The sequence below is a fragment of the Mustela erminea genome, chromosome 1, assembly GCF_009829155.1.
Source record: "Mustela erminea isolate mMusErm1 chromosome 1, mMusErm1.Pri, whole genome shotgun sequence".
NCBI classification, from domain to species: Eukaryota; Metazoa; Chordata; class Mammalia; order Carnivora; family Mustelidae; genus Mustela; species Mustela erminea.
In genome coordinates, this window is record NC_045614.1 from 105,865,444 (window position 1) to 105,876,970 (window position 11,527).

General features: G+C 40.5%; 1 protein-coding gene across 2 annotated transcripts in view; it reads left to right on the forward strand.

Moving 5' to 3' along the window:
• Positions 1–10,781, forward strand: part of ATP13A4 (ATPase 13A4) — a 128,743-nt gene extending 117,962 nt beyond the window's left edge. For both annotated transcript variants that reach the window (XM_032337676.1, XM_032337683.1), the window contains 2 exons: positions 2,696–2,776; positions 7,912–10,781. In XM_032337676.1, coding sequence (XP_032193567.1) covers positions 2,696–2,776; positions 7,912–8,124 — 294 coding nt within the window. In that variant the 3' untranslated portion in view covers positions 8,125–10,781. The remainder of the gene's footprint in view (positions 1–2,695; positions 2,777–7,911) is intronic.
• The last annotated feature ends 746 nt before the right edge of the window (positions 10,782–11,527 follow it).

Consider the following 11,527-nt stretch of genomic DNA (forward strand, 5'->3'; position numbering starts at 1 on the left):
ATTCTTATATTACTAGTGCCTAACATAGCCCATGGCACATAATGGCAATAAATGACTGACTGGCTGTTGTAGATTATGTTCCTACATGGAGATGAGCACTAGGAGCTCACAGTTCATTGCAAACCAGCAAAACCTTCACAAACCCTTCTTGACATGTGACACACAAACTAATGTCTACATTTATTTTTCATTTTGATAATTGTGTCACTGTGGCTAACACCGTAATGGCCACTGTTATTAAATATCTCCACGAATTAGAGTAAGAACTCATGGAGATAGTCTTTGTGTACTAGTCTTCTAAGGAAGTTAAAACTTCTTAATCCTGCAGAAGTTAGGGTTAAAACATGTTAGGTTTATTCACACTCTTTAAAAACAAAAGCTCTTATGGAAAGGCTGATGTCTTTGAGGGGAACCTGTGTGAGGTCATTGCTAACATGACTGCAAAGGAGTTTCCAGAGAATTATTGCTAACCTTAAAAATAACTATTTTTCTTCTTATTACACAAAATTTCAAGTACATTTTAGTAAGTGGCTAAGCAGGCAAAGAAAATTATAACATTATTCACTATATCTTTCCATCTTTGAAACTTCATATATTATAAATGTGCATTGACTGATTTATGAAGTTTATTTTAAATGGAGTCACACTGTTCTATACCTAGTTATTGCTCATTTTTTCAAAAAGTGCATGATTTTTCAAAAATAGAGAGTACATTCACACAGTTTAAAATTCAAAAGTTAGAAACTCTACATCTTCCCATCCCTTTTCCCCAGCTGCCAGGTCCCCTCTCTCGAGGCAACTGATGACACCACTTTATTTTATATACTTTCAGGCATATTTTATACATATGCATGCATACATATATATCATGTTTACATGAATAGTGGCAGACTATTACATTTGTCCAGGTCTTCTGAGCTGGAGATAGCAAGGTGAGATGAGATACGTAAGCAAGTTTGGAAGGAGCTGCCCATATTGGAAAGAACATTAGCAAGTCAAAAAAGGAGGGGGAGAGTCCCCTACTATGATGTGGGTCTGACCCCCATGAAGGAAACCAGATGAGTAGGGTTCAGACTACAGTGCAGTTCTTTTTTAAAAAATTCTTTTATTTTTGAAGATTTCATTTATTCATTTGAGAGAGAATGAATTGAAGAGAGAGATGGGGGGTGAGCATAAGCCCATGGGATGGGGAGAGGGGCAGAGGGAGAAGCAGACTCCGCTCTGAACGGGGAGCCCGATGCAGGGCTCTGTCCCAGGACGCTGGGATCATTCCCTGAGCCGAAGGCAGATACTTAACTGATTGAGCCACCTAGGCACTGGGTGGTGCAGTTCTAAGAAAGCCCGACTACAGTTGCTTATCAGAGGGGTCTAGTGTCTCACAAGAATGAGTGCAGTGAGAAGGCCTGCAATCCCCAGTTATTAGCTATGAGCAACCCATGGGAAGCGTGGCCTCAGGGGGAGCATGGTGGGAGATTCTGAGTGGCACTGCAGCACCTGCCACTTACTCTTGCAGTAGGATACTTCCATGGAGCATGTTCACGGCTGCCCCAAACTCATACTAATTCTTCACCTTGTTCTTTCATGAGACAGTGTGTTCTGATAATTGCTTCATATCAGTACATCAAACTCCCTCATTCCTTTTCTATGCTAATATATTATTTCAATATACGTATATGAACCATAATTTATCTGTAGTCCCATATTGATTGACATTTAAGTTGCTTCCAGTGTTTAAAGCTGCAATGAAATAACCTTATACATATATCACTTCAGGCACATACAAATATGTCTCTAGGATAAATTCCCAGAAATGGTTTGAACTTTTAATTTTAATAGCCTTGCCTACCACAGAGCTGTACCACTTTTTAATCCCTTGTTGTGGAAGGCAGTGTATGAGGCAGTTGCCCTGCCCAGCAGTGTGCACTTGGCTTCATTTCGTTCATTCATCCATCCATCCATTCCTTCATTTCACCTATCCATCCATTCAGTACACATATCTATTATATATATCATGTGCCTGGGGAGGAATTGAGAAAGACTCAGAGAAACTGGGGAAAAAGGTATGAAGTGTCAGCTTCATTTCAGACCTGTTTGCTGCATCTGTGAGTACCCTCGTCATGGCACCATCCATGCAGCTGTACACACAGTCCTGAGGGTGCAACCTTGAACTGAGTCTCAAAAGCAGGGCTCAGCTGAGGGGAGATGTGGGATCAGAGAGAAGAGGGCAACACTGCCCATTGTGGAGGTTTGACATGTGTATCTTCAGAGCCTCCTGGCAATAGGGCCATATTCCTGTATTCCTTTGCAAAAGTAAACAATGGAAGCAAACAAAAAACACTCTTATCAAATTTATCAAATTTTGATAAAATTTATTTTAGGAAATTTAGAAATTACAGGGGAACCAAAAAATAAAAAGAAGAAGAAAGAAAGACAAAAGAAAATAAAGCAACAATCATAGTTTACAAATCATTGAAATCATTGGGTATAAGCCTTCCACATTATTTGATACATGCATAAAAACATGTCTTATTATATGTATTATATGTATGTGTGTATTATATATATAACGTATACACAATGCATGTCTATTACATACATGATCTATAATCTATGAAAATGTACACCATGAACATGTGAACATTTTTCTAGTGTTTATTTTTCTTCAAACTAACAGTGACTCTCCATCTCCCACCAGCTGCTCTGCACTCCTGTTCTGTGGAGGGTCTACATCATCATTATGCTCAGTTCCAATTTCATTGTGTCCCTTGTTGTGGAGGTAAGCGCCCCGGGGGTGCTGATCATTTGGGGCAGAGATAGATAGGGCATCCTTTGGGAGTCTGAAAAAAGCAACAGTTTTATTTGATAGGACTCAGTAGTGCCAGGGGCTCCGTTCCTCAGCCACATGAACAATGGTGCTCTCTCCTGGTGAATTCCAAACAAGGTGTTAGTTTTCCCATCTACAGAGCACACCTGGAGAAAATGGAATTATGGTGTCCAAAGTCCTGTTCATTTATAAAATCCACAAATAGAGAACCAACTCACTTTTGAAATTAAATATGGTTCACATACTATAAAATCTATCTTCTTGAAGTATGCAGTTCAGTGGTTTTTAGTATCTTAACTGAGTTGTACAACCATCTCCACTAATTCCAGAACATTCTCATCACCCCAGAAGAAATCCCGTGCCCAGTAGCAGTCACTCCTCTTTCCCCTTTCGCCTCCTTCACCCCTTGGCAACCACTAATTTACTTTCTGTCTCTATGGATTTGCCTGTTCTGGACATTTCACATAAAGGGAATCATATAATATATGGCCCTTTGTGTCTGGCTTCTTTTACTTAACAACTTCTATTACTTTTACTTTACAGTTGGGAGAAAAGATTCATAGAGCTTTTCCTGGCTTTTATTCTTCATCTCCCATTTGCTCCATTCCCTCAGTAAAATGAGTCTGTGCTCCCTCTTTCTTTGGCTATGTGGTTCACTCAACCTCCTTCAGTGCTATTAGATAAACTCTCTATTCTTCAAAGCCTCCTGAAGAACAGGGAGCATCTCTGGAAAAGGCATCTGTGTCAAAGGGGAGGTGAGCATCAGGATTCATTCTGTCCACAATCTTACTTCTGGTTGCAAACCCAGCCTTGTTCCAGTGAGGGGAAGATTCATGGTGGGTGGAGGGTATCTGGAACCTGACTTCCCTGCGGAACCTTCCATACTAGGCAGGGTAAAAGCTGTGCAGGAACTGGTGGCAGAACAGAGCATGGAATGAAGTACTGGAGCCTCTCTCTGTATGCAAACCAGGGCCTCTCAAACTGGGATGGGCACCAGAGTCACCTGGAAGACTTGTTAAAACACAGGTTGTCCAGGCCTTCTCCTAGCATTCTGGATTCAGTAGGTCTGGAATAGGTGCAAGTTTTTGCTTCTAACAGGTTGTCAGGTGATTCTGATACTGCTGGTTGAGAAACCACATTGACAAGGACCATGGTAACCACCAAATTAATAAAAGAGCATTACATCGGTGACCTCACACCTAGTTGCAGAAGGGTGAACCTTGCCCTTTAAGGGATAATCTTATGTATGCATCTTGTCCCTGGCAGTGATCACATTATTTCCTCTGTTTAGTGCATCTGCCCCCATGTCTGCATATTGAAATGCTGTTCCATCCTCTATGGCACCGTTGTAGTACTATCCTCTTTGTGAATCTTTCCCAAAGCCTGGATGGGTTAGACAAGTAACAGTGGCTGAAACAATAAAGATATTTATTGGGTTTACTTAAGAAAATAGGAGGTATCACTTCTCAGCCCTTTGGCTAAGATCAAGTGAAGAAGATCGGAGGTAAGTGATTGCAGGGCTGGTTTAGTACCTCAGTGGTTTCATTGGGGATCATGACTCTTCCACTTTTCTCTCTCTCCATCTTTAGATATTGGCCTTTCACATTTGTGTGTATTGTTTATGTGTCCAGATCACTTCCATGTAGCTGGGCATTATCTCTGTTTTAATGCAGGAGGACATGAAGGCACCAGCAATCTTTTTTCCCTCAAGTATGAACCTTTTACGAGGAAACAAAATAATTTCCTATAGCCACCCTGATGCTTCATTGGTTAGAACTGTGTCTTATCTATTCAACCTGAGTAATAAAGGATTCTGGGACACTGGATCTATGCTAAAAAATTAGACAGATTGGCTTAGATTGCTTGTGAGGTATTTTTCTCCCTTTAAGGTAAACAGGAAAAAGTTGGAAGGAGTGTGCTGAACAACAAAGTAGGATACTTTGTAGGAGGACTTCTCCAGTCCTTCCCCTACCATTTCTGATTCAGTAGGTCTGGTGACAGGTACCAGGTAACTAAGCAACGAAGTCTGCCATAATCCCCTAGTAAGAAGCTGTTCAACTGCCATTACATCTGCAGAAGTTTTCTACCTGGGTTTGAATCCTGGGTCCACCCTTTGCTGCTACCTGACTCTGGGCAACACCTGCTATTCCACTTCTCTGTGTCTCTGTTTCTTCATCGAAAAACAAGTGATAATAAGGGTACCTTACCTCAAAGGGTTGCTGTGAGCATGAAATGTGAACACAGAAAACCACATAGTAAATATTTGATAGTATAATCTATTAATATTATATTTTCTCTTGTGGTACTTAGTATTTCTTTGAATCTATCAGTCATTCAGGATTTCATTTGTTTATTCTCTCTTTCCACAAACATTGGTTGACCATGTGCCATGTCCTTGGGGACAGTGCAAAGTGGATTTTGATAATCTTGTCCATTGCTCAGAGTTTAGAGTGAGCAAGAGAATAAATGCCACAGTTATGTGTGTATAGGTTGTATATGGATATAAACTGTGCTGGCAGGAACTCACCTCAGTACCTGCAGTATCAAAAACCCTGCTTTATTCGAATAGAAGCTGGGTAAAGTTTCGTTCAATTATTAAATGTGAGAGGTGATGCTGCGTGCCTGCAGCAGATGGAGGGGGTAATTTGATACTCATGAAAGATTAAGTTTCTCCTCTTCTTCTTGTGTTGAGTGAGAAGTGGAGATAGGCGTGGATGTTTAGTGTGGATTCCCAGCAACTTTCTCACTGAGAAATAACACTGTGAGATCCCACCTCTCACCACCAGGCTCTTCCACGGCCATCTCCAGTTGTTTGAGGTTACTCTTCTCCTGCTGTCAGGGGATACTCAGGAACAAACCAAAGCCATTTGAGTCTGTGGTGAAGGACCTTGTAATGGAGAATTATGGACACTGAGATTTCTTGCCTTACAAGGTGAGCCTAGCAGAGTAGGTAAAGACCCAAACTGTCATGGATGCAGCAAGATACTTTCCTCAGGTAGTTGTAGGTGTATCTGACAGCAGATGCTAAAGATTCCTGGGATAGGCATGCCAACTCCATACTCCCTGGCCAGCCTGTGACAGAGATCATCCAGAGAGGTTTTGGGGGACAGGCATGAGGGATGGCTGGCCTCTTTTTGTATAGTCCTGAATATTGCCTGGTCTGCTAAAAGGTCTAACCCTACCCCTAATCTTAGAATGGCCTAACAAACAGATTTGAATGGAACCTTGTATTTACTTCTCTTTCTCATGATGTAACCTCCAACTGAAAGGCTGAGGAGCTAACATGGCTAGCTTAATTCTCCTTCTTTGTCTTAAAATTAATTGGGTATGTGTGTGTGTGTGTGTGTGTGTGTGTGTGTGTGTGTATACACGCATATATGAATTGTTTTCATAGCCAATCTGAAGAGCTTGTGTGATGAAGTTTTGTTTTTTAAGAAATGGTATTTCATAAAGAGGTTCTTTTTGTTTCTAGTTCTACATTTAATTTGCAATGTAGAGTGATAGGAAAGATCACTTCCCAGTGCTTTAGTTTCCCTTTACAGAGCTGTGAGGTGATACAGGTCATCATAACTCTACATAACTCTAGAATTGTGAAAACACTCAGTGCATGGCATACAGCACTAAAGTCCATGTGTGTGTCTGTGTTTTTCTTTGTTTCATTTGTTTTAAAACCTGCTAAATTTTCCCAGAGGTAAGTCAGATTTTAAGACCATTAATTGGATACCTATGATCCTGCCTTATTCCAGCTGTAAGGAGAACTACTCTTCTCTTATGGATTAAGAAGGACAAAAAAACCTTGGTATGGGAAAGTAGAATCAAAATCTGGCTAGGCGAGCCCTGAGGATTGCAAGATGCTCTTGAGATGACTATGTGGGTCTTTAAAGGCCTGTTAACAGATGATCCATTTTTAGAGAATGATTCAGACTAGTTGTACCTATTATTTCCATTGGCAATGGGAGTCAAATGTCAAAGATGGGTGAATTTTAGGAAAACTGCTACTCTGGCAAAGTTCCTTGTAGAAACCCATAAAATTGACTCTTCTAATTTAGCAAAGATAGAACCGACAAACACCAAAATGAGTTTTAAACCTGTGGGACAGCAGGATTTTCATATTTTTCTTTTTGTTTCTTTTATGATAACTTCAAGATGGTTAGCTTTTATGGCTACATATGATAAAAATGAAAAATTAACAAAAGAACCACTCATGCATTCTATGTTGTAAGTTATAATTTGGGCTCAATTTGAAGGTCTGTCATGAAATAAAATGGCAGTCTAAAATGTTTCCAAAGAGATGTATCTTTTGTAATCTTAAAAAATGCATTGCAATGAAATATTTGTAGGTGAATGTCAAAGGCCACAACCAACATAGTGCATAGCCATTTGTTAAATAGCTCAGAAGGGTGGCAAAGGGAGGCACCTATATCGTGCCATATCTTGCATTGTAAGGAGAGTTACATAATCTTTATGACAAACATAACAGGAAGGAATTATTATTTCTGCTTACTGAGGCTCAGGAAAGGTAATTAATTTGTCCATAGTAGATGTCAGATATAGAACCTGAATCCAGATCTGTCCAAGTCTAAGACTGGTGCATATTTCAACTTTACTGACCTCTGTTTGTAACTATGCACTTATATGCCAGGGCATACCAAAGCCACATCATACCCATGGCACATCTTTCTGTTGGGTAATTCCATTTGTTGGTAAGTAATTTTAAATATCAGTTTATATGAAATTAAATATGGGTGTGGTGTGGAGTAGTTTGCAGAATTTGAATGATTTTAAATTGAATTTATATACAAGATTTAGGAGAAATTTCACCCTTGAGACAGACTACTTCAAGCTGCTTCTAGATTCTTGAAACTATGTACCTCTCACTTCTCCTAGAAGAGTTCCATAAGTGGAAAAGTTTGAGAGGCTGAGACCTAACCGATGAAACCACATTGGAATTGTTTGTCCAGGCCTCAGGCTTTTCGTCAAGCTGGATCTAAGTAGCCAATATGGTGGTTCCTTCTTGGGGTGTATGGAGGGCCCTAACCTGGAAATATTTGACTTCTGCTTATAAAGAGTAACTCTTTATTTTGCAGGAGGCCATCATTGAAAATCGAGCCCTGTGGATGACATTCAAAAGGTGTTTTGGCTATCAATCAAAAAGTCAGTATCGGATATGGCAGAGAGCCTTGGCAAATGACCCTAGTTGGCCACTATTAAACAAAACATCTTACTCTGACATGCCAGGGTGTGGAAGAGGAGTGTCTTATAGCAATCCAGTGTTTGAGAGTAATGAAGAACAACTCTGAAACCAGTGCAATATACAAGTTAACAAAACATGGAAACAACAACAGAGAGCAGTTTCAGTGATTTTCAAGCAATGAGACTCTTCTAAAATCAGCTGGAGTTTCTGGAATCAAAAACCTACCCAATCATGGTGACAAATTAAAAACTTGATAAAATACTTTCTACAGAACAAAACACTGCCCCAGAAGAGTGCTTTCCTCTTAGCTTCTGAAAATATTGACGGTGTTAGTGAATCAAGAATGGGGCCAAGGACGGCAATTGACCAAGAGATTGGGAAGCTAATGGACAAAGAGAATATATAATCTTTCTTCTTAGATAACATATTTTTTAAATGAGTTGAGAGAAAGTAGTACTATGTGTAGTCATAGAATTGTAACATGCAAAAGATCCCTTTTGAATTTGTGTTTTGTTGGAGGAAAAACAAATGCATAGGAGACATCACACCAATCTTCACTGTCCAGTTTCCTTTCTTTTATGGTACTTTCATAGTTGAGACAATTCCCTCTGCCTCTGGCCTTCCCTTACATATTACTAAGGATGGGCTAAGCTGATGTTGCAATAACAACTCCCTTGTCTCAGTGGCTTGACACACAAGAACTTCTTTTATGGTTCTGGTGACTCTAGACTAGCTTTCTTCACAGTGCTGACTACCTCAGTCTGTTGGCCCCACTGACTGAAAACAAGGACTCCACGTTCACTGTGATGGGGAAGGAAGAGTCTGGAGATCACACAGGGATTTCCACTGCCTCACCCCAAAAGTGGATGTATTTCTTCCACTACTTGAATCTCATTCATTAGGGATTTGGCAAAGAAGTTGCGAAGTACAGCCACTTGTGTTTAGGGCTGGTTTCATGGGTGTATAAGCTGTGCAGTCATCTAGATCCCCCTGCTTAGAAGGGCCCCACTGTTATTTTAATGCTTTACTGTTGCCACCTTGAAATTCTTAATTTTGAAATACCCACATTTTCATTTTATATTCAGCCCCACAAATTATGTAGTTGGCCCAGCTTGTATTCCTAGGAATGAAAGGAAAGTAGCACGTATCAAAGAGCACAGGCACTGTCCTCTAAGGTCTACATCTCCTGCACCTGTGAACATTTCCTGTTTTAGGAACTCCACATCTCACATATCCAACTTCAGGTATTTCCACTCCTCTGCTCTATTATTTTTGAGAAAAGTTAGTCTTGTGCTACAACATTATATGTTATCATTAACATAAGTCCTTACACAATCTACACATTCCTTAAGTCTGAGGCTTAAGTCTATTTTCCGAAAATAAAAATGGCCCTTATTTTTATCACTATTACAATTTCTTTTTTTTTTTTAATTCATTTAGCACAGAAAACATTGAGATTTCTGTTAGTTCAGCAGACAACTCTGTGTTTTAGGACAATTTCCACAAATAGTATTTTAAAGCAAGAGCAAAATGTTCATTACAAACATCAAATCCTAAGTGAATATTCTAGGCCTGGATAGGTCCCAGGCTGGCTTTGTTACTTACTGGTAGCATATACAAGCATACCCTTCCCTGGCTGAATTCTTGGGGATGGTTGGAGGCTCTGTGGCTATAGATAATTCTGGGAACATGGTTTCTATCAGCCATGAAAGTACCTTGTTTCTTCTGGTTTTAAAATAGGGTGTGAAGAATCATTTAAATAGGTTGTAGAATCATTGTCTTCGAAAGAAATGTTTTCTTTTATAAAGTTAGCCTCAGCAGTGATATGGTAGTTCTGAATGTCTTTTTCTAAGACTCATAGTTTACTCATTTTTAAGAGTGGAGGATTGTGGACAGAACAAGCTGGAGATGCTCTACAACCTGGTGATGGACAAGAGCAGCATGTGCATTCACACCTTGAAGAACCCCTTACCAGGTGCTCTTTCCTCCATTAGCTCATTCGAATTGCATGATTCTCTACAGACTTAGGCAAGGAAGGACTTACTGTCTACTTTTACAGGTGAGAAAACTGAGATTCAGAGTAAGGCAAGCCGACCCAGGCCTTAGACATAGATCTTCAGAGCAAACCTTCTGTGGTTTCTAAATATCTCCTAATTAAAAATCTCCAGCAGGGCAGGGTGTTTGAGGTGATCTCACAGTCAAACAAAGACTGAGTTTCTTAATTGCCAGGTGGAAGGAGGAACCTTTTGCTAATACCAGGGCCTAATGTTCAAACGAATACCAGGAATCCTACCAGGCTTGGGTTAGAGGTATGTTCAATACAAAATAAAACAAAAACCTATGAGTGTTCGTCTGAGACTCTGAGTTGCTCTTAACTTGGTCCTAAGTCATTCAGTCACTGAGGACTGAATCTATAATCTTTGTCAAAAGGAACTTATTCTGAAGACTACTTGAAATTAACTATATCTTAGAAGTAGTGAGAAAATGCTTAACTTGGAAAAGCAGGGCTGGTAGGGGTATTGTCTAGGAATGTAAGAGTTGTTTTCAAATACTTGAAGGGTTTTCGTAGGAGAGAAGCCTCCCACCTGTGCCAGGTGGCATTATCAGTGGGTAAAGGGCATGGTGGGAAAGGCTTCAGGCTGATACAAAGACCCTGTCCCAACAGCACAAAAGGAAGTGGAATCTGGTGACCTCATGGAGTGTGTGCTCCATGACATTGGAGGTGCAATTGGTTTCAAAGACCAATTAGAGATAAAAGTCAAGTATCAGGGATACCTGGGTGGCTCAGTTGGTTAAGCAGCTGCCTTCGGCTCAGGTCATGATCCCAGCGTCCTGGGATCGAGTCCCACATCGGGCTCCTTGCTCCGCAGGGAGCCTGCTTCTTCCTCTGACTCTGCCTTCCACTCTGTCTGCCTGTGCTCGCTCTCGCTTGCTCTCTCTCTGACAAATAAATAATAAAATCTTAAAAAAAAAAAGTCAAGTATCAGATGGAATTCAGTTACCTGCAAGATCCCCTTCAGGCTTGATATGTATATGTCTCAATTTTATGCTATGATGTGAACCATTCATTGTTACTTGCCACATAGACTATCAGACTGCCTATTGTGGGGAGATGAGTTGGGGAGGGCAGATTTCCAGCCCTGTGGGGTCCACAGTGTGGACAAATGGGCTTGACTGCTCTGTACTTGGAAGGTGACTTTTGATGGAGATAAAATTCTTGAAAATAGGTGCCCGCTGATGGGTCCTGACTGCCTAACTGACAGCTGGGGAATACTTCTGATGTATGTGTTTTCATAGAAAAAGAAGTTTGAATATTTCAGTAAAAGAATGTGGGACAGTGCCCCAAACCTGAGGGCAGAGCACCTGCACCCAATATGCTTATCTGACTAGAACTTGGAGGAGAAAATGACACTCATCTGACCCAAATCATTTAAAAGGTTCACCATATGTTTACTCTAAGGCACACAGCTCTGACCCATAGAGAGGAACCCTGACTCTGGGCTCTTTTC